General features: G+C 44.8%; 1 protein-coding gene across 1 annotated transcript; it reads left to right on the top strand.

Moving 5' to 3' along the window:
* The first annotated feature begins 366 nt into the window (after positions 1-366).
* Positions 367-6,699, top strand: CUNH5orf15 (chromosome unknown C5orf15 homolog). Its single transcript, XM_027747618.2, has 3 exons — positions 367-499; positions 3,313-3,890; positions 6,329-6,699. The coding sequence occupies exons 1-3, from the start codon at positions 382-384 to the stop codon at positions 6,458-6,460; spliced, it is 828 nt and encodes a 275-aa protein (XP_027603419.1). The 5' UTR covers positions 367-381; the 3' UTR covers positions 6,461-6,699.
* The last annotated feature ends 18,552 nt before the right edge of the window (positions 6,700-25,251 follow it).

Below are 25,251 nucleotides of genomic sequence, written 5' to 3'. Positions count from 1 at the left end.
GATCTATCCAATGTTGCAAAAAGCGTTCCATGAGCGCCACAGCTCCATGGGGTCACCATCCCCTGGAGGTGTTTGAGATGTGGCGTTGGGTGATGTGGTTCAGTGGTGTAGGGGTGACAGTGGCGGTGCCGGGTGGACGGTTGGACTGGACGACCTCAGGAGTGTCTCCCACCCTCGGTGACCCCTCGATCCCAGGGCTCTGTGACCATTCCACACCCCCACCATTCCATAACCCCTGGGCTCTATGATCCCACCATTCCTTAACCCCGCCGGTCCGTGACTCCCACCCCTCACACCCCGCCCTCCTCGCTTCCCCCCGTGCGCATGCGCGGCCACCTCCCCGTGGGCGGTGCCTCCGCCACGTCCGCGGAGCGGCCCAAGATGGCGGCGGGCGGCGGCGAGCGGCGGGAGCGGGCGGGCTGTGCCCTCGGCCTGGCGCTGCTGCTCGGCTGGGCCCTGGCGGCCCGCGGGCAGAACCTCCGCGAGCAGGACCCCCGCGGTGAGCGCCGGGGGGGGCGGCTGGAGGGATGGCTGCGGGGCTGCGGGGGTGCCCTGCGCGTCTCTCACCGCGCTCTCCGGTTGGGCCCGTGCGGCCTCGGCCTGCGCGGGTCGTGCCTTGGGGACACCGGCCCCGGAACCGGCCTCGGTCGGGGCAGCGAGCGCTGAGGGCTGCGCTGGGGACGGGCGTTGCCCGGGCGGGGATCGGGAGGCCCGGCCGGGTGTGCTCCGCTCGTGGTGCTGCGGGAGCGGTTTGGGTGGTTGGAGCAGTTCGGGTGGTGACTTCACTCATCGGACTTGGTACTTTGTTCTAAGTACTCTAGTTCTGTGCCTGGGTTTAGCCTCCCTCTGCCCGCGAAATTAAGCTTATGTTACTTTACAAGTTGGCTCCAAGTTCAGTCCGTTTCCGTCCTTCCCTTTCAGACCAGCTGTAACCCAAGGCTGGTAAGAAATGCACATTTCACGTGCAGCGGGTTTCTCTTTGTTTTAGGTGGAGTATTGGCTGGGCAGTGAGGAGAAAGGAATTACTGAAGGAAATGAAGGGAGCTGTTTGAGCCCTCAGTTCCCTCCGTGCCTGTCAGTGGGAATATCCACCCCAGCTATTTGTGCTGCCCCTCACCCGGTCTGACGGGTTGGCAGGAAGCATTTGGGACAGAAACCTGTAGGAAAACGAGAATTTTCAACTTCAGAAATCATGAAATAACTTGCTTTCTAAAAGCAGTTCTCCTGGAAGGGCATTTTAACCATCACATGTTTTTTATGTGTGGTGTTTACTAAGAGGGCTGTGTTGCTAATTCTGTCACCAGGACTGGACATAAATATCTGTTTCTGAAGCTGAGGCATCTCTGGAGTCCAGGCACTGCTGTAACACCACCTGACTGTGTTGTGTAACTGTAAACAGTGCAGCCACCGTTTATAATGCCAAATAGTTTTGGGTAGATATCATAAATCAGCTGTGGTTGAGTTGCTAAACTTCCTGCTGCAATTAAAATAAAACCCCTCGTGTTTTAGGAACAATAGGAAAGTATTTCCCAGTCTGAAGCCGCAGCATTAGCTGGTGGGAGTCCCTTGCATTTAAGCATATATCCTTCTAAAACTTGAATGTCAATATGAGTTTAAGAACAATTTGAAGTGTAAGCAGCATAATTTTATAGGGAAAATATGCTTGTTTGTATTTCAAACAGTTTAGCTATTATTATTTAGCTCTCTAACACTTTTTGTTTGTCTGAGGGGAGCAGTAAGGTTGACCTGCCTCCCTCCCAACATAACTAGCTATAAGTAAAAATTAATATAACTCTTGCAGCTGCATTTCCTCATATTTATCTCCATGTATGCAATTAGCTGACTTGACTCCTGAGGGGAAATCAGAATTCCCTAAACTTGTCCTGTACAAGATCTGAACAAGTTCAGGTTAATATAATTCAGACCAGTAGTTTTCTCAACAAGTGTGTCGACTGTAAAACAGTTGCCCTTGAACCTCAGCAGAGGCACCGTGATGTCCAGTTCACGTGAGATGAGTGGAGTCTGCTGTGTTTGAGTTGGTTAAAGAGTAATTTCCACTGCAAAGGTGTGCCCTGTAAACAAGAGCTCTGTTGTAACTGATCCTCAGTAAATATACATTTCATGAATAACATGATTCAGTGTCCCCTCTGTAATATTTTACTTGGGAGTAACCTGGCACAGGCAGTTGGTTGAATGCTTCATTTTTAGAGTCCCTAACTTCCCAGTGGGCCTTGGGAGTGCTTAATGAAAGTATTGTTACTTTTTTAAAACGAAGAAATAGTTTGGCATGCCAAGATACAGGGCAGGTGTGGTTCCCCTGTTCCAGTGCTGATGTGTGCTGAAAGTCTAAAATGTGGTCTGCAGTTTTCCAGGTGCCTCTGGAAGTGACGTGCTGTACACATGAATAGTTTGCTACTTTTTAGGTTTAAAAAAAACACTGACTGTATAAACTCTCTCTGCATCTGTTTTTACCTTCCTTTGGATAGAGAAGAGGGAGGACGGGCTGTGCATGTGGTTTTAATGCTCACCTTGTTTCTTAGGGAGTTCTGCAAAGCTGTCCCAGCATTGGAGAGATGCTGAATTTGCCTGAGGGTGACTGTTACTCTTGCTGACTTACTTTATTGGAATAATTTGCTGCCAGCAGTAGCCTTTCCTCCAGGAGCATGGGCAGTCAGATTGTCCTTTCTTTGGCTTTGTTTTTAACCTGTGGTTCAGTGGTTCCATTTCAGTTAACAAAAGGTTGGAAATCTTTTTCAGTAGCTGTAAATTCAGTAAAAATTAGTGCCTGGGAAGAGGTGTTGTGACCTTGTGTCCTGACTGAAGGGGACTTCACAGCATGTTCTCATTTTTGTTGGTAAAATATGCGCTGGTGAGAGATTAAAAACTTTTAACTGCAGGAAAAGCTTTGCTGAGAAAATCTTCCTCTGTAGAGCTCAGCTTCTTCTGTGGGAGAAGGAATTTGATGATGGAGAAAATACTAATTGTGTGTGAATCTGCAAGACATCATAAATCCACAGAGGGAGGGATGACATGTCTTTGAAGTTCTTATGCCTGCAAAACACGCATGCTGAATTTTTTAGGGACACTTTGGCATACTAATCTAGAAAGGATGTGCTTCCAAGCTTTAACTCCTCTCCTGCTCAAGACTTAGGAAGTTGCCAAAGTACAGGAAATGTATTTCTGCATGTGACTTAAAAAGTTTGCAATGTGACATATGATTTCTTGTCTGTAAAGGAAATGTGTGGCAATGGTGGGTACCACAGAAGTTACTGCCTGGTGCTTAATATTGACTGTTTCTCATCCTTTTCTCAGATCCCGTGAACGCGGAGACGCTTCTGAAAAATATTTCTTCTAAAAGTGAGAATGAAACACTGAGCAGATCCCAAAATTTGACAGACAGCTTGCAGAGCCTAACCTCAACAAAAAAGGCAATCCCAACAACAGCCAAAATCAGTTCAGTGACTGCAGGAAAGGCACCTACAGCAAAAGGTGACTCTTCCTCATCTGTTCTCCCTGCTAGTCCGGTATCTCCAATTGATGCTTCTGAAGATACTAAAATTGAGGACGAGGATCTTCTAACAGATTTGAAAGATACACTAAATAGTTCCCCACCCATCATAAAAGAAACTCTGGAGTCAGATGGGGATGATTATGGTCCTTACGAGATGACACCGATTTCCAGGTACAACCCAGACCTAGAGATGCCGGATGACGACGACTCCGACACCATCAGCAATTACAACGAGGAGATCAAGACCCTGGATGAGAAGATAAAAGGGGTTTCTGTCTCAGGGTTGGAAGAAGAAGAGGACAGCCATTTCTTTTTTCATCTGGTTGTAGTTGCCTTCTTAGTAGCTGTTGTTTATGTCACCTATCACAACAAGAGGAAGGTAGGTGTGCTCTGAAATGTTGAGAGGAACAGCTGGAGTATTTAAAATGAGGTTGCATTGCCTGGTACACCTTTTTAATAAGAGGAACTTTTCTTTTTGGAGAATGGAATCTTTGTCCACTTAAGTCTTGTGGTGATACTAATATGCATATTATTATTCTCACTTTATATGCACAATGAAAATGAACTCAAACATTTTCAATTAGAAAATGAGTTAATTGATAACATCAGTAATCAATCAATTCAGTAATGGACACTGGCAGTGCACAATATGAGTTCTGTAAAGGAGACCTGAGCCAAGTCAGGTGAAGGTGAACAATTAACTGATTTTGTTTCTGCACAGGATTGTAAACAGCAAATTAAGGAAGGTTTAATCCTTAATGGTGTGGGAATGTTCATGTTATGACTGTGATAATCCTTCTAATAATTGTTCACTTTAAGGTGGTCTTTATATCATAAATACTATGAGGGCTTAACTACAAACTTCTAGGAAATGTTTAACACTGCTTCCAGTTTTACATAGAGAAGATCAGAGATACTGTTTTCAGGTAACTGTTTCTTCAGTGCAAACTAATTCTCTGTATCTAAAAAGTAGCCTGATTGGTGTTATTTCAAAATACATTGCTAGCATAAAAAATGATCTCCAGCCCAACCAGACCCAGTGCTGGTACATGCACAAATTTGCAATTAAACCACAGGTTAGTTTTTAGATATGAGGAAAATTAAGTGTTTATCCTTGTGGAGAACACTGGTTTGGGTGAGGATGTGGGGGACTCTGAACGGAGCTAAAACCCTAAAACCTTCTGCTTTCCTGTGCAATGGCATATCTGGAATGTGCATTGCCAAGACTTTATAGGGAAAAATGTTCAAGACTGTGTTGCATTTGAAAATGTAACTTTGAGAGAAGTTCAAATAAGTGATTAAAAATGCCTCGTCTTTGCTACGTAAGTGAAATAATGCTTATAGTATAATTTGGGTAATTATTACTTTTTAACACTTAGAGATAGTTTTGGGAACAAAAAATTCACTAGTACTTGAAGTATGTAGATAATGGCATGTATTTGTGTGAAACAACAGTCAAGTTGGTTCTTCTTTCTCTGTGCCCACTTCCACTGTCCTGTTTCCTCCTTTGCCAGTGTAGTTGCTCTGTGTAAAGTGAATTCTTGGATGAGTTGGTAAGAAACAAGGCTAAATAGGGTGAAGATAATAGACATTTAAACATCTGATTACTCTCTGTCTTCTTTAACTGCTCAGTTGTGATGCAGAAACAGTTTATCACATCACACCAGTGCTGCTTCTGCTGCCTCTGTTGCACCAGCAATACAATTATTTTTAACAAGGGTGAAATGCCAGGATAGATAAGATGGATAAAGTAACAAATGTCACCACCTGGGGATAGTTGGATAGTCTGAAGATGCAGTGCTTCTGGAGCTACACATGTAGCTTTACTAAAAGATTTCCAGGTGGAATGCAAACTGCAGCCGAGGGTGGCAAGGTCTGACTGCCAGTGCTGTGGTTTATACCAACAGCAGTGCCATTGCCAGCACCAGGGGGGGAACTGGGATATCAGTAGGACTGTGGAGCTGTCTATCAGACCCAGAAACACAGAATCAATGAGGTTGGAAAAGACCTCTGAGACCATCGAGTCCAACCTTTGACCCAACACCACCTGGCCTACTGGACCATGGCACTGATGCCACATCAGTCTCTTCTTAAAAACACCTCCAGGGATGGTGACTCCACCACCTCCCTGGGCAGCCCATTCCAATGCCCAGTCACTCTCTCTGTAAAGAGTTTCTTCCCAATGTCCAACCTAAACCTCCTCAGGCACAGTTTGGGACTGTGCCCTCTTGTCCTACTGCTGGTTCCTGGGAGAAGAGCCTGACCCCCACCTGGCTACAACCTCCTGTCAGAGAGTGAGAAGGTCTCCCTTGAGCCTCCTTTTCTCCAGGCCGAGCACCCCAGCTCCCTCAGCTGCTCCTCCTAGAAGCAGCTCCAGACCCTTCCCCAGCCTTGTTGCTCTTCTCTGGACCTGCTCCAGCCCCTCCATGTCCTTCCTGAACTGAGGGGAAATCTTTTACTAAAGCTACACGTGTAGCTCCAGAGCTGGACACAGCACTCCAGGGGTGGCCTCACCAGCACCGAGTACAGGGGAAGAATCACTGCCCTGCTCCTGCTGCCACACTGTTCCTGATCCAGGCCAGGATCCACTGGCCTTCTTGCCCACCTGGGCACTTTCTGGCTCCTGTTTGGCTGCTGTCACTCAGTCCTGCCAGCTCCCTTCCTGCCTGGCTGCTCTCCAGCCCCTCTGTGCCCAGCCTGGAGCTGCAGGGGGTTCTGGCCAAAGTGCAGGACCCGGCCCTTGGCCTTGTTCAACCTGATGCCACTGATCCCCTCACTGTTCTGAGAGCAGATGTAACTGTGTGATTTGTGTTTCAGCTCTTCCTGCTGGTGCAGAGCCGGCGCTGGAGGGACGGGCTGTGCTCTCGGACGGTGGAGTATCATCGCCTGGACCAGAACGTGAACGAGGCGATGCCTTCCCTCAAAATAACCAACGACTACGTGTTCTGAGAGCACTGTGCTTTGGGTTTGCTGAACTTATCACTCTTTGCCTGCCCAGTCATGTAATGATATTCAGGTATCCCAAATAAGCTGCTTGTACAGAAATGAGATGTACTCTCTGTGACCTGGATGCTTTGGAGATTAAATCTCATGGAAGATCAAGGGCATGACACATCTGTTTGCTACTTTGGTCGGGTTTTATATCAACTATGAAGATGCAGAGTTTAATAAATTAGTGCTCTTTCCATTCATTAAGCAACATCCCTTCTGTCTGGAGCAGTCTTAATAGTCGTATTACAAAAAAATAAGCATAAAATATTTTAGGTCTAATAAATTAATGACTTTGGCATCACTAAATCAAATTAATGATCTCTTTGCTCTTCACTTATATGGCTCATAAATCCCACTGTATTGAAAACTTAAAACATAATTACTTTTTTCTATGCTTAAATCCTGATGCTGCAAATCTTTTATCTTGTTTTTTTTTTTTCTGTTTCTGTTTCCTCGTTTCATAATTTGATCCTATTTTAGGCAAAATAGCTAGAATGGCAATTTAATAATTTCCGTATGTGTTCATGCAGTAAATAATTTAAAAATAATTATGTATAACCTATTTTATTCAGAAGTTTCATACCATATATTTCCTTAAAATGCTCAAGGTGTTTGTGAAGGTATGAAGCTTCCTGACTGTCCATTTTTTTCTCTAATGGTATTTATGACTGTTTCATTGTCTTTGTAATTAATGAGTGGAAAATAAGCCTTCTTGAATAATCTTACTAAAATATAGATAGTTGACAGGCTTTCTATACATCAAAGCTATCTGTTGAATTTTAAGACAGTTGGGAAATGGTTATGTGCTTATATTATAATTGGGAGAGGCCTGAAACTGTAAGAATAATTTATTTGGTTGTTCTTCTGACCCAGGTAACAGAGAGGTGAGAGTAAAGGTGTGGGGGCTGCCAGTGCACTCTCATTTTTGACAAACATTTATGCATTAGTGTAAATCAAGTTACTGGTACAGTAGTGTTTTTGATTTTTTTTTTTTTACTTTGTCTTTTGTACTTCCATTATTTATGGTTTTATGGGTTGTAAAATATAAAATTTTAGTTTTCTGTACATTCTGTTTGTGATTTAGTTTTCAACCTGAGAAATATGTAAATAACGGTGAATCAAAACCCCATAATTAATGACTTGGTATTCAAGTAGTTATGTAACATTTGGGAAAAAAATCACCTTCACAGCTGATGGCATGAGGAGTCTGAAGGCATGATACTGTCTTAGGAATGAAGTGCTAAAAGTTCTAAATCCTACTGTTAAATGCATTCTTTTCATAACTACAGGAAGTAAAGCACAAACAAAATATCCCAAAACTCTTTTCTCGCAGTAATTTTTATCATATATGGACTTGTATCACTTAATATTTTGAATAAGGTTTTTAAAATAAATGACAATAACGAGCTTGTGTTTTTTATCTTAACTATTTCGCTCCTTTTATACAGCACCTTGTGATAAAGAGCTTGCTTGGAATTGGAAACCAGTTCAAAACCATCTTTTCTGTCACCCATACTGGGTGTGTGCAGGTTTGTTTTATGCATCTGTTAAATGGTGTGTAGCAAGGTTTAAATGAAATCTTTGAAGCTACAGGAGTTAATAAGTTTTTTAACGTGCAATTTTTTAACCTAAGTTGTTTATTTAATAATTCTTGTGGAAGATACTTGAAATTCTTACCTGAACATCCCTGCTTTGAAGTAATGCTGCTGTGGTCAAGATCCAAAAGGAAAGGTTACTTTGCAAAAAGCTTCTTTAGGATGTTTAAATATTGGAATTTGAGGAGTTGGCTAATGTTTTTTGCACCCAAGAAGTTCAGGAGCTTTCTCTTTGAATAACATTCATAAAGTGTAGTGATTTTGACAGCAGAAATAGTACATTCACACTTGGCAGAAGCTTGTGCTCCTTTCTCATGGTACCACAGGCCTTGCTCAGAACCTGGAAGGAGGTGCTGAAGGACCTGGCTGTGCAGAAGTGCAGTGATGAACAGTTTAATTTAAAGTGGCATTTTCTCTCCAACCCATCCATTGAATCAGGCCATCGAGACACATGTTTGGTCACACCAAAGTTTGTGGCTGCATCACAGCAAGTGAATTTAGATGATGTTTGTGGAATATCACTATTCCCAAAACCCGTGCCCTGCTGATGAGCCCCAGCGTTCAGCTGACAGTGCCAGTGTGACAGAGAGCCTGCAAGGCAGTGGTTACTTGTGTCCTAAAAGAGCCATTTCCCCCCAGTCCCTGCTGTGTGGCAAGAGAGAAGTGTCCCTTCAAGATGATCTCAGAATTAAAGCTGTACAACAGTGAGCTCTGAGCTCCACCCTGGCTCAGGGCTGGGCCGAGCTGCTTCTCCAGTGACTTGTGTGTCACTGCCACGGAACAGGGACCTCACCCAGTGCAGGTGAAAGATCTGACATGCACACAATGACTTGGACTTTTTTATTTCCTAAGGATATTTTTCCATTCTCAATAGCCCTTGGACTGTTACCTGAGCAGGGGGAGTGTTGCTGAATTGGCCTGGGCAGTCAGGAGCTGTTCCCTAATAGCACCAATAAAGAGGGAAAGGTTTTTCCTGATCCGGTTTTACAAGGGCTCCAGCAGCTCCAGGAGAGTGCAGCATATGTCATCCACTGTGCAATAAAAGAGCCATTTGCTGATGAGGTAATCAGGGTTGAACTGCTGGGCTTTAATTTCTTTAATTGAATTTGCTTGTGGAAAATTAAGAGCAGGCAATCAAAAATTCATAAAGTGCTGAGATCAAACAGAGGAAAAAGCAAGCAGATTTATGTCAGATCTTACCAACAAGAAATGTCTTGATGGATTTCTTTAGTGAAGAAAGGAAACTTTCTCACATTAAGGTGAATTATGACTTCCATCAATATTCTGATAAAAGGAATAAAATATTCCTGAAGAGTTTTCTGATTAAACTTCTCAAGATGAAAGTTGAAACTCTATTTATGTAGGTTCTCGTTAGTGGTTGGGTTTTATGAAATGAGGAAAGAAATAATGAATAGGATAGTTTAAACAAATGATACATTTCACTTTTACTATCCAGGAAATCAGGTATTTTAAAATATTTATGGTTTAATTTTCATTTAGCACCAGTGCATATTATTCAGCTCTAAGTCAACTGTCCTTGGCTGCTGCTCAGTTGTGTACAGGGTGAACAGAGAAGGGTTTATCTGAGCAGGGAGCTTTGAGTTACGGGAAATTAATTTGCAAGGTGGAGATGAAAAATGGGATACCTTAAATAAATTTCAGTGCTACAAAAATAATAGGAAGGGAAAAGAGAGAGTTCTGTGGCTCTAACCCAGACTGCAATGAACAAAAACATTGGTCAGGGATTTTCAGAGTCATGGCCAGTTTAGGAAACCTGTGATGAGCAACAGTGGGGGACATTTCATTGGTTTTTATTGGTGGAAAGCTGGCACAGTGAGTAGAGAGAAACCTGGCTGGCAGCTGGTACTTGTTTGGGTCTCAATTATCTGCCTGAATTTGAGGCAGTGATGCCTCCTGGGGCTGGGGGGGACTTGTGATAGGGCAGCTGTTCTTGCTTTGCAAGGGGAGGAGCAGGTTCCCCCAGCAGAGCTTCCCCCTGAGCTGCCCTGGGGAGGGGGAGGCTGCAGGTTGTGGTGGCACCAGGGGCTGGGTGACTGAGAGCCCCACACCCCAGAGGAGGTAAGTGGGTTCCTAACCCAGTAAAACAATTCCTCTTTCTTTTTTAATCTTATTCCTGTCATTTTAGGTGCTGAGCTGCTTCACTGGGCAGCCAGAGCAGTGCCAGGGCTGGCTCAAGGTGAGAGGTGGGAGTGTTGGGGGCAGAGATGGGGCTGCTCCCTGTGCAGGAGCAGCAAACTCTTAATTTGGTTTCTCATAACGCTGTGGAAGGTGGCCCTGCCCATGGCAGGGAGATTGGCACGAGATCATCCTTAAGGCCCCTTCCAACCCAAACCAAACCATACTGGGATTCTGTGATTCTAAAGCTGGTTCTAAGTTGTCTCATAAAGCAAAGCCCAAAACAAGATGGTTTTCACACTCTAGAGCTCAGGTGAGCAGTGGTTGCTGTAGTCTCAGCATAATGACTTTTGTTGCTGAGAGGTCAAACCAGACTGAGGATTTGGGGTCTCTTTTGCTTTGGGTTGCTTTGTGGTAATTTTCTTGCAGGGGAATCCCTGGGTGGACTCATGGGGAGGCTGAGGGTGGTGCTGGTGTGTGCATGGTCCCCACCACCACAGCACCTGCTTGGCTGTGCAGCTTCCCTCTCCTTTCCCAAATCCAAACCCAAAGCTGCGTTTTGTGCTCCTACAAGGCTGAGTAGCTTTATGGGTGTGCTAAATCCTCCTGTAAGGCTGATAGAGCACTAATCTTCGAGGCCATATATCCCAGCCACCACAAAGCAGCAGAACTAACACCATCATTCTTACACCCTTTACCATTGTCCTTTAAAGAGGAGTCCCTGTACTGGTTTTTGTTAAACTTTTCTCATCCAGAGCAGATGAGTACCCTCAGTGTAATAAAAAATGGTTAATATGAGAACTTCTCAGCTTCACTGTTTCCAATAGATCTAATTAAAAGGGGAAGAATGACACCTCTTCTCTAATTGGTCCTTAAATCATTATCAAAATCATTTAGCAGCCTCCTAAAAGTTATTTTTAATTACAAGGTCTGTTGCTTTGTTATTAGCACTGAAAATTACTAATCTTGGCAATTTCCTATCTTTATTAAGAATAAAATACAAAGGTCATGTTATCCTTACTGAGGTGCATCCATAGAGGTTTTATTCAAGATTAAGTGAAGCTGGATTTAATCCCTTTCTACTGTTCTGTACACAATGCTGAAATGTTGCTATTTAAGGAGGCTGGTGGGGTTAAGAACTGATGTTGAGGTTCACAGGTGTACTCAGGCCACTGAAATAATTTAAATTCAGATTACATGAACTGGGAGACCCTCGTGTTTGTTGATCACAGCTGACCCTCATTATCAGCTGTTTTTGCAAGGCAATGGATTATGTTGTGTATTTTTGTTGGCCCCCTCCTGCCTTTCATTTTGCAGTGGGGTTTGTGATGAGTGATGGAAGTTCATTTTGTCCCTGAGGAACATGTTCATGCTCTCCACGTAACTCTTCCTGCTCTGCAAGCGGGGGACAGCGAATAAAACATTCAGAAGTACCCACATGGCCCAGGTTTTGCACTACAACAAGCCTTAATGACTCAGTTTAGGATGTATCTTTTAAGGTTAACTCATGCTTATTGTTAATAGTTAAATTTCCAAATTAAATTGTTGCAGGGTGACTGTTCTCGAGCTGCAGTCACTGAGGCAAGGAGCAGCTGATTATCCTTTATAAAGGTGCAAAGTGTTTTCAACATCTAAAAATAGCCCTTTTAGTGTTAGCTGACAAATTCTACCAGTTAATCTGGAATAGGTTTTAATTTCTAATGCCTGCTGACTGTGGATCCCAACAGCTGGAATGCCAGATGTTCAGAAAAGGAGAATTATGTTCCACGTTGTTTGGGGAGGGAAAGAAGGTGGGAGTGAAGGGCATAATGGCATCGTGCAGAAACGAAACCACAATCTTCCAAGCAGCAATGCCACATTTTCAGTATAATTCCTGGGAAAGATCCTCTGCATTTGAATAGGTGATCCCTAGAGAAGGAAAGCTATCCTTGATCCTGTCTAGTACAGAGGGTTTGACTGGGTTGTGCCACAAGCAGACAGAAGGGCCCTGTGCCACAAAATATCTGTGCAGTTTGGGGGCAGTTTGAGAGGCAGCTTGCTTTTGTGCAATTTGTTGTAGTTTTAGCTCAATATAAGGTGTGCAACCTGTAGAGGGGTGGCTGTGGTTGCTCACAGGGAGCAGTGCAGTGACCCTGGGGGAAGTGGTGGCATCTGCAGCCCTTTGCTGTGCAGTGTGGTTTGTGAGGAGCTGTTGGGATGGGGGTGAGCTTTGACTGCCTTCAGCAGCAGGAAGGACCATCAAGCTGTGCAGGAGTGTCTGGCTGGGATCAACTCTCCTACCTGGAACAGAATGAGGATGGTCCTCATGCAGATGTAAATATTTGAGAGCCCAAATGTCACCGTGGCTCTGAGTAAGGGGTGGAAAGCCCCGGAGCAGCTCTGGGTACTTAACACACTGCTCATCCCAGGTGTTCATGGCTGGAGCCTGTGGGACAGGTTCTTCTGCACCACGAAACAGCTGGAAGTACAGTCCTCTTGGATGTGACATTACAGGAGCCCAGACTTGCTCCTTTTGTCACCTCCATGCCTGATTTATCACTCTGGAGGTTGCCTTCCTCTTTCCCCTTCCTTAGCCAGTGGGATGGCTTTGGGGGAGTTTGGTGAATTGGGAGGTTTCCTGCCCATCCAGAGGGTCCCAGAGGTCCAAGCCCTGTGTGTGGAGGCAAAGCTGGGAGTTGAGTTCCCCTTCAGTGACCTGTGGGTGCCCGTGGGGAACGTGGCCGGTCCCTCTGCGCCGTCCTCGCTCTGCTGGGACTGGTTTCCAGAGAGAGCTTGTTTTTGAAAGGAAACCAGGGCAAAGAACTGGCTGGGTTCTTTATCTCCCCACCCCAGAAAAGCCCTGTGCTCGCCCCTTCTCATTTCAGTGGGAATATCATGGGTATCACAGCACAAACAAGATGCCTTCTGCTGCTGGTGGGTGGTGGCTGTGAGGACAAAAGGACCCTGCTGTCACCCCTGGCACTTGCCTCGAGTGCTGCCTGCTCCTGCCTAGGCCTGGGCGAGCAGATAAAGCACTAAATGAAAGTTGTATTACAGAAAAAATTCACTGGTGAGGCAGAGGAAGGTATTTTAAGTGGCAAGCAAACTTCCCTTGCTGGTGCTGTGAAGCCGTCGCTGCTGAGGACAACTGTTCTTTGCATAATACCCAGAAGAAAAATAATAGTTTAGATTTTCAAATAATTCATTTTCCCCAGCTTTACCTGCTGCTGGCCAGCTCTTGGAGCAGCCAGCAGGGGGGAGTGTGGCTGCGCCATGGAAGGTACCTGCCAGCCAGCAAAGAGCTGGGAAAGTGCAAAATAAGTCCAAAAACGAGTGTAAGGAGGGATCCCTTTGGACAAAACCGACACGGTGAGACAGAATGAGCCCGTAAAGCAGCCGAGAGGTGGAGGGCTGTTAAGGGGTGTTTATCTACTTTAAAAAAAAAAAAAAGAAATAATTTTATTAAAAAACTCTTAAGAAATGGAGTTTTTTACCTTGGAGTAATGACCTCGATGATCTTAAGGGTCTTTTCCAGCCTAAATAATTCTATCTCCTTCTTACACTGCATCCCCAGGCCTTTATTTTTTACATTTCTCCTGAAAAATGTCTGTCCCTAACTTCATGAGCTCTTATGTATTAATCCATCTGAGCTGTAATAACAAGTTTATAAGAATAAAAATTGTCTCTACTCTTGAGGGGCTCAGCAAAATAACTTCCAGAGTTCTTCTCCAACCCTGAGGAAAATAAATCTGTTTCCTCAACCCAACATGTATTTCTATTATTGTGCAAGGGGAAAACACTGGAAAACAAAGACACCAATCTCCCTAAATGTTACTGCATGGGAAGAGAAATTAATACAAAGAAAAAAAAGGTGCTATTTATGGGATTGTTATATGATGAATTTTACCTGATAGTGTCTAACCTTTTCCAGAGCAATACCCAAATGATTGCTACGTGCTTGACTAAATACAGACTTAAAAATACATCACCAAAACAGCAGTTAATAGATTAATTACATGCACGCTGCTAATACCCATTTCTTTGTTGAACTTGGTGCCTGAAAAGGGGTTATTTTATATCTGTAAATAGTTTCCCTGCCTAATTACTTGCTTAGCCATTTCTCCTCCCAATTACACACGTGTGCAGTCGTCGTGTGGGAATTGCTAATGCTTGTGGAGCTGCAGTGTAGGGCTAAAATGTCTTAGAGACTCAGACAGGGAAGAAATTTCTCCATTTGGGAGAGATATAAAAATTCCCTGCCTCTAAAACAGCTGCTTTATGTGGGGTGACCCCCACTTAGGGCCTCCTTCCTTCCCCAGGGCTGAAGGAAAAGCAGTGCCCGGGGCTGACAAAGACTCCAGACCAACAAGCAACTCTGGGAATTGTCCATCACCTTCAGGATCTGTTTGTCATCCTCCTTCTTTGAGTCTTGACAGTGGGGGTCCTCCAGTGGCTGTTGAGCCACCAAAGGCCAAGAGAACCCTTCTGAGGGGTGGAGAAGATGCACAGGGGATTTATTCTGTGCACAGCAGCTGAGAGAGGAGAGGGTCTCCCACCCCTGTGCTCAGTCCTGGAGAGACTCGAGTCAGTCCTGTCCTGGTGATTCATTTTCATGTTTAAAGCAGCAATTAACTTCTCTTAAAATTGATTGTAGCTCCCAACAGGGAGTACTCAGAGCAGAGCTCTGCTGATGTTCAGAGGGCTCTGATGTCCCTCCAAAGCCTTGCAGTCCTTTTATTCCTCTCTAGTCTCCATGCAAAAAATAAAAATTGAATATAAAAGTTAAAACAGTCACTTGATTGGTACAGTCATTAGCTGTACCAATTTCTTTCCCCTAGATTAAGGTGATTGATTTCCTAGCAAATGTTAATCAGAATTACTAAAAGAAAAGGAAAACTACCCTCACTGGCACCCACCAGGCCTTCTGGTTGACTTCCTGCTTTATTCCTCTGTAACATGCCAGTCCTAGAAGACAAAGCAGGATCCAGAGGTGGAAATACCATTAGCAGAGGTGGTTTCTTACAAAAAATAAGGCAATGAGACTTTGGGATAATTTGGACATGATATGGCATTTAAGGAGTGATGGTTCAGCAGCACCAGAGAAATATTGGATGGTGACTCATGATTATTCTAGTGCTTGTCTTCAATATCTGAATTTGCTCTGCATATGCTGAATATCCTCAGAAATTTTGGACTGAAGAAAATGAAAGTAATTCATTTATATTATTCATTTAATTAAAGCGCTGCAGGTCCTTTAGGCTTCACTGGTTCCCATCCAGTGATGGATGAAGGAGGGACGTGGTACCTCTTGCTCATGGCAGGGCTGGGGATGTTTTTTGCAGTCCTGCAAGCAGCAGGGAGTTGGACTTGATGATCCTCGCAGGTAACTTCCAGCTTGAAATATTCTGTGGTTGTAAGGTCGTGTAAAGCTTCTCAGGTCCTGATATTAACAGTGTTAACGAGGGGCCCTGCAAAGCTCCCTGGTGCCCACACCTCACCCCAGACAGGCTGTGCTCAGAAGTCAGAACAGGAGTGTGAGTGACTGTTGCAGGAAGGGTTTAGTGCCATGAACACAGACTGAACAAGTCTCTGTATTTCTGACCAGTTTCTTGTTGCACTGAGTGTTGTTTAATTCCCTCCCGACACTGAAATGCAAACAGATGCTTGGGTAATTGAGGGCTGAGGCTTTAGAGATGATGGTCCAGGCTCTGATGCTGTTACTCAGGCTGGATTACACTTCATAAGCAATCCCACCAGCTTTGGTGCAATAAACCAAACAATACTGAAGAGGAGGGAAAAGCCTGAGCTAAACTGAGCCCTGTGTGCAGCACTGCAGAGGAAACCTGTTCCCATTGAACCACCACTGACAGCTTGTGCTGAAGTTGCAGGAAGGACAAAGTGGGCTCTTAACAGGCTTTGCTTCTTTCTGCCAGATGGTCTCATTCTTGTTTGGGTTCACAGAGCTCTTTCCCCCTCTGTCTGAATTGCTTCTGGGATTAATGTCAGCGCTTTCTGCAGGAGGTTCCACTGAGGGCCAGGAGCAGGGGGAAAACATTCTGTCTGAGTGAGAAAAGAAAAGAAAAACAAATGCAGAAAACCAGGGGGAGGTTTGGCTGTTGGCCCTGGGCTGAGAGCAGGGGGAATGTGGTCTCCTCCCCTCTCTCTGCTGACACCTTGGCTCGAGGACCCTGTTGGGGGTGAGAGTGGGAGCTGTCGGCTATGAAAGGAGGAAAAGATGTCTCTTCTCTAAAAGTAAACAATCTTTCTCTTCTATTCATGGCACTTCCTGCAGAGCATGGCTCAAAATGCCCCACTGACTGAGGGAAGGGCTTGGCTGTGTTCTCCTTCTTGGGAAGGTGGAGCCACAGGAGTGTTCAGGGCAGGAGATGGGCAGGTGGCTCTTCCATAAACACTCACCCAGCCTCTGGGTCTGAGGGTTCCTGGGGAGAACCAGCAAAGCCCCACACTGCCAACCCCTCCTCAGCCCCAGGAATGCTCAGCTTGGCCATGCTGAGCCTTAGTTTGCTGTGAGGAGCCCAACAGCAATGACAGCATCCAAACTAAGCAGTTTTTCTATTTTGGGACAAGATTATCTTGAAATATTTACTGTAGAGGTGCTGATGGAACCAGCGTGTTCATGTCAAAATGTCTGACTGACGTGTTGGTTCTCAAATAGCCCTTTGCTCTTGAGATACTTAAAAGCTTTTCCAAACATATTCTCCCATCTCTGGGGACATAATCTGCTTGTTTCACTTCTGCTCTGCTAAAGACTGTCTTTTTGCTTTTGGGTGAAACTATCTGAATATCACAATTTCTTCTGTTTGCTGCATGGGGCATTTACAGATTTCTACACAAGCATTTACCATTTGTAGTGGAAATGCTGTCTGGATAGAGCTCTTCACGACAGAAATGATCTACATAATGTATGTCCTATTAGCGTCAAACCTCTTAAACAAAAAAAAAAGAAAAAAAGCCAAGCCCTCAAATATTTTCCTCTGTTGAAAACACACAAAAGCCTGTTGCTTCTAGCAGAGCCTTCTCCTCTTCTGCAGTGCTGCAGCTCAGGGCATTGATCAGACCCCACGTGCTGAGTGTAAGCGCCTCAAAACTCAGAATTTCAGGAACGTGTGGCATCTGAAACTTGCACAATTATGGAGTTGAATCCCTTCCTCTCCACGTAGAGTTTCCATTATTTCACTGCATTTTAGGGCTTACATTTGAAATTTCACCTTTCCTTTTTTCTTTTTTTTTTTTTGTGAGGCAGATTAGCACTTTATAAATAAAGATATGAGAATTATGAAAACCCCGCAGAAAGACGGGTTTTGTGGCGATAAATTATGCAGCAGCCCTGCCAGGGATGTGTGTTCATTACCAGCACTGTGTTTTATTCGATGCCAAACTGCACTAGGAGCCTTCCCTTTGCCTGTGCAGCTGATCCAGCTCTTCATTAAGCAGCAGGATCCCAACCCTGCAGGTGCCACAGCCCGGTGAGATGCTGGCTGGGTCAGGGGCTGGACCACAGCTCCAGCCTGGCACCGCTGCCTTCAGGGGTTCTTTGTGATTGCCGGGCCCCAGCTGTGCTGTCAGGTACCTCCATCTCCTTACAATAACACAGCAATAAAACTGCAAGATGCCTACAATCTGTTTGTAATCTCCAGAATATCACCACCTGCATCCTGTGACTAAAAGATGTAAATACTTCCTTCTGCGCAGAGCGGCGAAAACTTTCCCAAGGCTCGACTGCCAAGTGAACAGTTTTAGTTTTGCAAATGTTTTAAAGCTTTTTGTTTCCTGGAGAACGTAGCTTTTGCCCCCCTTTTTTTTTCTTCTTTTTTTTTTTTTTTTTTTTTCCCTTTTGCTCACTTCTCTTTCCAGGCAGCCTGTTGGTCAAAGCTCAGCCCAAGGATCTGCGGAGCCCTGGGAGAGCCCTGGGTTATGGCTGACCTGGAGGCTCCAGAGCAGATGAGATGCTTTGCAACGAAATTGTGCACAACACCTGACTTACTCTGTATCATGAGGGGGGAGAGAGGCTGTTACATTAAGGTATGTGTTTTCCAGTCCACCCAGGTGTCTTCTCCAGCTGTAACGCTCTCCGAATCTGTGGTAGGGAGCTGGTATGAGCTATGAATACATTTATTACTGAACAGTAGCTGTGGGATATGTAGAATGTGCATGCAATAAAAGCATGGACATCTTCCAACTGCTGTTGGCGAAAGGCTTGATTTGGTTGAGATTTATCACAGCAAACCATCTCTGCTGGAGGTGGGCTTTCAAGCACACAGGTATGTGAGAGGCCTGACAAAGGTGTTTGCTGGGGCAGAGCAGTGTCACAGCAGTGGGGCTGAACCTGTGACAAACTGCAGCAGAGCTCGTCCTCTCTGGCCCCTGCAAAGTGGCCATTTGTGCCCTGCCTGGGCAGTTCTGTAATTTCCTGCAAATAATTTTATCACAGTGCTGTCTGAAGGCCCAGACCCCGCTCCGAGCTGTGATGTGCTGAACGTGCTGTCACACCACAAAAAAAGTAAAGTTAAGCTGACACAACACAGCACATCCATGTGATGCATCTCATGAGCATTCCAAAGCTATTCAGGCTCTGCAAAATATTCAGCACTTCACTCTCCGGCTTCTGACTATGCTCTTGCAGAGCAATTGGTATTTTGGGGTGGTTGCAGCATCTGATTTATACCCAGGCAGCTTAATCTTCAAAGGGAATTAACACTTCAGTGGCAGCATCATTTACAAGGAACAGCACGTTGCTTGTCTAGAAGATCATCCTTGCTGTAACTAATTAACACAGCATGCTTAAGTGCTTTGTGCAATTGAGGGTGGAGTTCCATTTACCTCCAGTTAGGTGGAGGGAGCCTGGAGAGCCCCCCCCTTGGAAAGAGAGGGAGAGCAGCTCCACAGCATCACCCCCGGGGGGTGTGCCAGAGCTTTTGGAGATGGCGGAGCTGCCACAGGGAGCCTGGCACCTGGAATTATTTCCTTAAAAAAAAAATCTCCCACGGCTGAGTATTCAGAATATTTAATTAGCTGAAAGCCACAGTATCTGTCAGTCACGTGTTGCCTCAGATTTTGGGTTTAAAGGGCAGACTTATTCCTGAAGACTTATTATTAAAGGAAATTACTGGTAGGGTTGGCTCAGATTCACTAAGAAACAAGATTATAGATGGGTAATGTTACCATGGAAAGCCAAACACTTTAATCATACCCCAGCATGTAATTATAGGGTTTCAAAAGCCACACTACCAAGAAACTTAACAAAACCCAGGTGTTAGACAGATACTGGAGTATCAGTGAGCACTCAAGGAACTTTTAAATGGTTGGATCCATCATGAGACCTTTGCAGCTGCAGCAGCGAGTCCTCACGTCTGCCTTGCATGTGTTTGACATGTATGTAAATTGCTGCACAGAGAGATAAGGAATTAAATCCTAGGGGGGAAAAAAAAAAAACCAGCAAAAAACAAGCTTTCAGATTTCCAAGCATTAGGAATCTCAGGAACAGGTGTCCCACAGAGGCTGCTGCGTTGGCTGCTGGTTCCAGTTCACAGCTCAGTGTGGTTTACTGGTTTGGTGCTCTTTGCTGAAGAGCAGGACTCAAGGGTGTGCACCTAATTAACCTCACTTGGATATTTTATTACAGCCACTGGGAATAAAATGTAAATTATGTACTTAAAAAATGAAACTGAGAAAAAAGCAAGGAGGTTTAAATAGGAAAGTGGCACGTGGCAGTCAGATTTAAAACCAGTTGAAGGTTATGTAGTGGCAATGAGATTAGGAAAGCCCTGGGATGTAACAGAGCTGATTTTTAATGGGTACATTGCTGATATAATAATAATAATAATAATCATAGTAATTCTGCTTGTTGCCATATGCTTCCCGTGATCTCACAGTGTTAATAAGATCATAATGAAATGCTGGAAAGTTTTTGTCTCAGTCATGAAACTAGAAGGGGATGCTCTGGTCTTCTCCAGGATGTCACAGGACAGAGGCTCTCAGTGCTGCAGGCTGATCATAGTTTCATTTCATGCAAACAAGTTATGAATATTTTGAGGCATATTAGGCAGGATTTAGTGCCTGAACTGTGATCAGTGTGAGTAATGAGATAATACCATTTTTCCCCCTTCTCCTGTCTGTGCATACAGAACAAATATTATCAAATACAGCAAAGAGGGGGGTTTGCTGTGAGCCAGGAGAACTTTTTGACTGTCTGAAGGAAGCCTGGTGCTCAGACTGTCTGTGGACAGGTGCTGACATCTTATAGATGTGTGCTAGTGATTTCCACGATGGAATAAGATACTAATTTGCTCTTTGGGAAGACATTTTAGGTTCATTTGATTTGAATTACTCTGTTTCCTCGGCTCCAATTTCTGAACCTCGTGAATCTGGGAAACAAAATGCGAGCTGTGGCAAATGGATCAGTGCAGGGGCTGGTGTAAAGAAAATATGGACAAGTTCCTTTCAAAGAGTCAGTGTGGTCTGTGAAATTGGATTCACAGCTCGACAATGTGAGTGGCTGCATGGAGAGGCCGTGCCTAATCCCAAATGCTCTCAGAGTCAGGGAACAGTCGCTCATGCATTTCAGGCTCTGCAGTCAGCCCGTTACAGACCCACTGATGCTTATTAGTGGCCCAACTCAGTCATCTTCTCATTCACTTTGGAGTAATCCCCATTAGCTCAGAGCATAACTCCTCAGCTTTTAGTTGCTCCTTTTAGTCCCAGTTTTGGAGGGATTCCTTCCTGCCTTCCCAAACCATCCCGCTGCCTCCTTTGTGGCACGTGCCTGTACAGACCCCACCCACAGCCAGTCACATCTTCTCCTCTCTTCATTCTGCTTGCAATTATAGAGATGTTCCTATTGCTTAATGCCTTGTAAAAACAAGTAAGCATATTCTGTGCCTGGTGCAACCCAAGCTCATTGTTTGCCAGAATGACAAGAGGGATTGTGTGCAAAACTTCCAGGTGTGTTCAAAGGGGAAGTCGTGTGGCTGTGGCAGTGGTGAGGGTTGCTGGTGTTTGTAATGCCTCCATCTGTAGCTCTGCTCCAGGAGAGCCTCTGTTAGACACCAGGATCTGACAGAAATCCCTGCCTTGCTGGCACCAACAATGTTTTCGTCAGATGCTTTTGCACCTCTCTCTGCCACACTGCCCTATCCAGGGTTGCTGTGGAAACTCCAGCTGTGCAAGATGATGCTCTTACACCTGCAGGAAGTTCCTAAGTTGGCAGCACGAGAGTTTCAGAGACAGTTCAAACATTTCTCCTACTGTTCTTCTCTTCCTTCACTTTCTTTCTAACTTTCTGCACTTTTGCCTTTCCCTTCCTCCTCTCCCTTCCCTCTTCTCACTTCTGTCTCTGAGTTATTGAACTGTGGAATTATTGTTGGGCAAACTACGTGTCCTTCCCAGGAAAAGGCTTCTGTCCCCTCCCCCTTTGCTTTAAAACCCAGGTTGTGGGTTGAACCAGCGGGTACAGAAATGGCCTCGTGTCCTCTGCGTGAGCACAGAGCAGCTCAAGAGCTGGTTCAGGTCAGTCATTTGTTAGCAGGTAAATGAAGTAGGTAAGTTTTCTTTTTGACCCCTGAAGATGAGACTAAATAATCTCTCATTACTTAATTGGACACATGTCCAGTTTTAATGATTTATTATGCCTCAGGCATGGCAGAGGAAAAGACAAGACGTGACTGGGGAATACCCAAGCCAAGAGCTGGAGCTCAGCTAAGGAAAAGCTTCCTGGACATAGCTTTTGAGTTTTAATTATCTCCATAATGCTATCTCAAGAAAATCTTCGTCTTTACTAATTAGTTAATCCCTGTCTGGTGCTAATAGAAAACTGTGTTTCAGGGTGGTTTGTTGTTGCACAGCTGAGGAGTGAGGCAATTAGGAGCAACACACACTAAAGCTGAGCCTCCAAACTTACACAAAATGTTTAACGAGACAACTGGGATACACCTGATTGGGAGCCAAATGTGTTGCAAGTTGTTTGCTGTTATTAAGCTGAAAACACTTGGTTTGGAGCATCTCCCTTATAACTGCCCCGTTCCTGGGTCGTGCCTCCCGAGTCAGCAGCTGTTGGAATGGGGTGCTGTGGGCAGAGCTCCCTGCCCAGATGTTTCACAGAGCTGTGGAGTGCTTTCTCCTGCTGCCAGATCTCCAGCAAGGTGAGCAGTGTTGCTGTAAGCGCTGGATTGCAACATCAATAATTGATTTTTTTCAAGTCCTACTGAGATCTGGGCAATCAAATCACTGGCAGCCTGGAAAACCTCAGCAGGGAGGGAGAAGATCTTTGGTCTTGGAACCTTGTATTTTCTGAAGTTGTATGTTTAATTGATGTGGCCGTTATTTCACCTGAAAGAAGGTGTGTTAGCAAATAAACACCCTTTAGTCAGGAGCCTTGTGAATTCCTGTAGCTGCAGTCTTACACGAAGCAGAAGAAACTTGTACCATGTAGGATCTTGACCTACAGCCATCATCCATTTAGCTGAGCCCCAAAAACACATTCTGGGGGCTGTTTCTCTGCAGATCAGCCACCTGCCTGTGTGCAGGCTTTGCACAGAGAAGAGCCAGGTTAGGCAGTGCCTTTGGCTTTAGGTCCACCTTCATCAAACCCGAGTTTCTTCTGGTGCTGGAGGGAAGCTGTTCCCAAAGTGCTTGTGGTGGAGGGCAGAGCTGGGCCTCCACCTGCTCATGGTGATGATGCTTAATTTATGTCCATCAGCCTCACAGGGGATAGGAACCATTTTTCCTGGGCCATTATGGGCTAAGAGACTGATAGTTCACCCAGTGGTGCCTTGGATGGGAGTCCAGATCTTTATTTCCTTGGGGACAGGATGAGGCTCAGGTGGCTGGTAGGGTGGAGAGTTATAGGGGTTTTATTGTATTTTGGAGAAGTTGGACAGGTCTTGGAGGCACAGCATGTTCCAGGTGTGTCCAGTGCAGCTTATGAGTGTTACAGGTGCTGAGCAGAAAGAAAACCTCCTTATTTTGGGTGTCTCCCTGACACGTGTCTCTGAGGTCAGGATTAGCCCTTAGTCACTGGCTGCTGGTGTCCAAAATGACTTAAAATTGTTGCACTTTCATAGAATCACAGAAGGTTTAGGTTGGAAGGAACCTTAAATCTCACCCAGTTCCATTTCCAGCCATGGGCAGGGACACCTTCCACTAGCCCAGGTTGCTCCAAGCTCCATCCAACTTGGCCTTGAACACTTCAGGCACGAGGTATCCACAACTTCTCTGGGCAACAATTTCTCTCTGGTGTGAACTTTCACAGTGGAATAATTCCTTTTTATTTGAGTTATAGAGCTGGGATTAAGAAACAAAGCAGTTCTTACAGCCACTCTACTCTTTCTGCCCAACTTACACCATCTCCAGCAGCATTATTCTAAAACTCAAACAACTCATTTTATTGACAAAAATAATGCTCCAGAATGATATCCCAGGGTGTCTGTCTGGAAAAATGGTTGGCTCCTTAGCGGGAAATGGCAGTGTAGTAAATTAGAAAGGCATTTCATAACTTCAAAATTGATCATTTTTTTAATAAATGTTAATATATTCAAAGGAAATTCTGTGATCCAACTGTGCCAGCCAATGCAAGCATTAAGGCAAAGAGTCAATCAAGATGTAATTTTGTGATCATATAATTCAGAATGGCTGTGTATTCTTCCTAACTCACTTATTTTTTATTGCTGTGGCTCTATTATGGATAGCTGTAAAATTCCATTTATGCCTATTCATTCTTTCTCTTGACCCTTATTTAAAATGTAGTTTTTTACAATTCATTTTAAGCTGACAACATGTCAAACCCTGCAGGTAATAAGAGTGTTAATAGGAAAACACTCTGTAACCACAGGCTTTCTCAATGCATTACACATCAGCTGCTAATTGGACTTGGAGAAATTGCTGAAATATCTTATGGCAGTTGGGTCTGATCCATGGAAGCATTCCTCTGGATCTGTGTCAGTGCAATCAATTGCCTGACATCTGGTCCCTTTCCAGTTCCTTAAGCCTGGAATAGCCTCTGCATAGTTTGGGTTTGCAGAGAGCAGAATTAAAAACTGGCTCGAAGTGACAGAAGTGATTGGGGTCACGGCGTGCACCACGTGAGGTTTTCAGCTTGGTTTCCTGAAGAAATGACACTCGTGGTATCAGCCTGCCAGGGGACATGCCTGTGTGGGGCTGCATCCTTCCTTCTTGCCACTTTGGGACCTATTAACACGTTGTAACCCTGTTTTCTGATAGTAGAGGCTTTGAAGAGATGATATTCCTACAAATGGAGTGAAAACAAAGAGGCAGCAGGGAAGGCCCTTTCCAGAGCTTTAGGCTATGGGAAGGCTGAGGCATTGACTCAAGTCCTTGCTGAGCAGTTGGGAATCAGCAGAGGAGGGGGATCCTCTCGCAGGGGTGCTGCAGGTGAGCAGAAAGCTGCCCCAAAGCTCAGCTTTGGAAGGCAGGCAGGGCCTGCACTGGCTCCTGCAGAACTGCCTGTTCAGATTAGGAGAGCTGGATTTGTTAAGCGAGTCGCAAGCCCTGTTCTTAATTGCTATGAGACATCTTTCACATCCTCTGTTTTATCTTTGGATTCTGTGCCTTGGAGTCAATCCAGAGATAAAGTAATCTGAAACTTCCATGTGTGTACATTTTAATATTGCTGGTCTGATGTGCAAGGTTGCATTTCTGGCTGCAGCAGAGTGTGTTGGCAAACATCTATTTTTTTAATAATCCCCTTTGCAGGGGCTGTTCCAGGCAGTACTTGCCTTCCTGGTCCTCTGTTGGGTTTATTGTTACTTATAACACACTCCCAAGGCTGCTGCTTGCTTTCATCTTGCCTTTTTACTGCCTTGCTTGTTTTTCTCTTCATCCCATTGTTCTCTAAAGAGGTTTTTATGAAACAGTGTCTATCTGCTATGCATGTCTCTCTGTTATTAATAATTCATTAATCAATTTAAACCAGAGACCAAAAAAAAAAGGCACCAAAACCAACAGCTAGAGGTGATCACAGCTTGGGAATGGTGCTGTGCATATTTTGCACCTCAGGCTGCATCA

The sequence above is a fragment of the Pipra filicauda genome, unplaced genomic scaffold, assembly GCF_003945595.2.
Source record: "Pipra filicauda isolate LSUMZ 115617 unplaced genomic scaffold, ASM394559v2 scaffold89_size2521313_pilon, whole genome shotgun sequence".
Classification (NCBI taxonomy): Eukaryota; Metazoa; Chordata; class Aves; order Passeriformes; family Pipridae; genus Pipra; species Pipra filicauda.
This window is presented reverse-complemented; position numbering and strand designations above follow the sequence as displayed.

Excerpts from the sequence above, each read along its gene's own strand:
- CUNH5orf15 (XM_027747618.2), top strand. The coding sequence starts at position 382 with ATGGCGGCGGGCGGCGGCGAGCGGCGGGAGCGGGCGGGCTGTGCCCTC. Across the intron at positions 500-3,312 it reads CCGCGAGCAGGACCCCCGCG|ATCCCGTGAACGCGGAGACG; the intron begins GTGAGCGCCGGG and ends TCCTTTTCTCAG. Across the intron at positions 3,891-6,328 it reads CCTATCACAACAAGAGGAAG|CTCTTCCTGCTGGTGCAGAG; the intron begins GTAGGTGTGCTC and ends TTTGTGTTTCAG.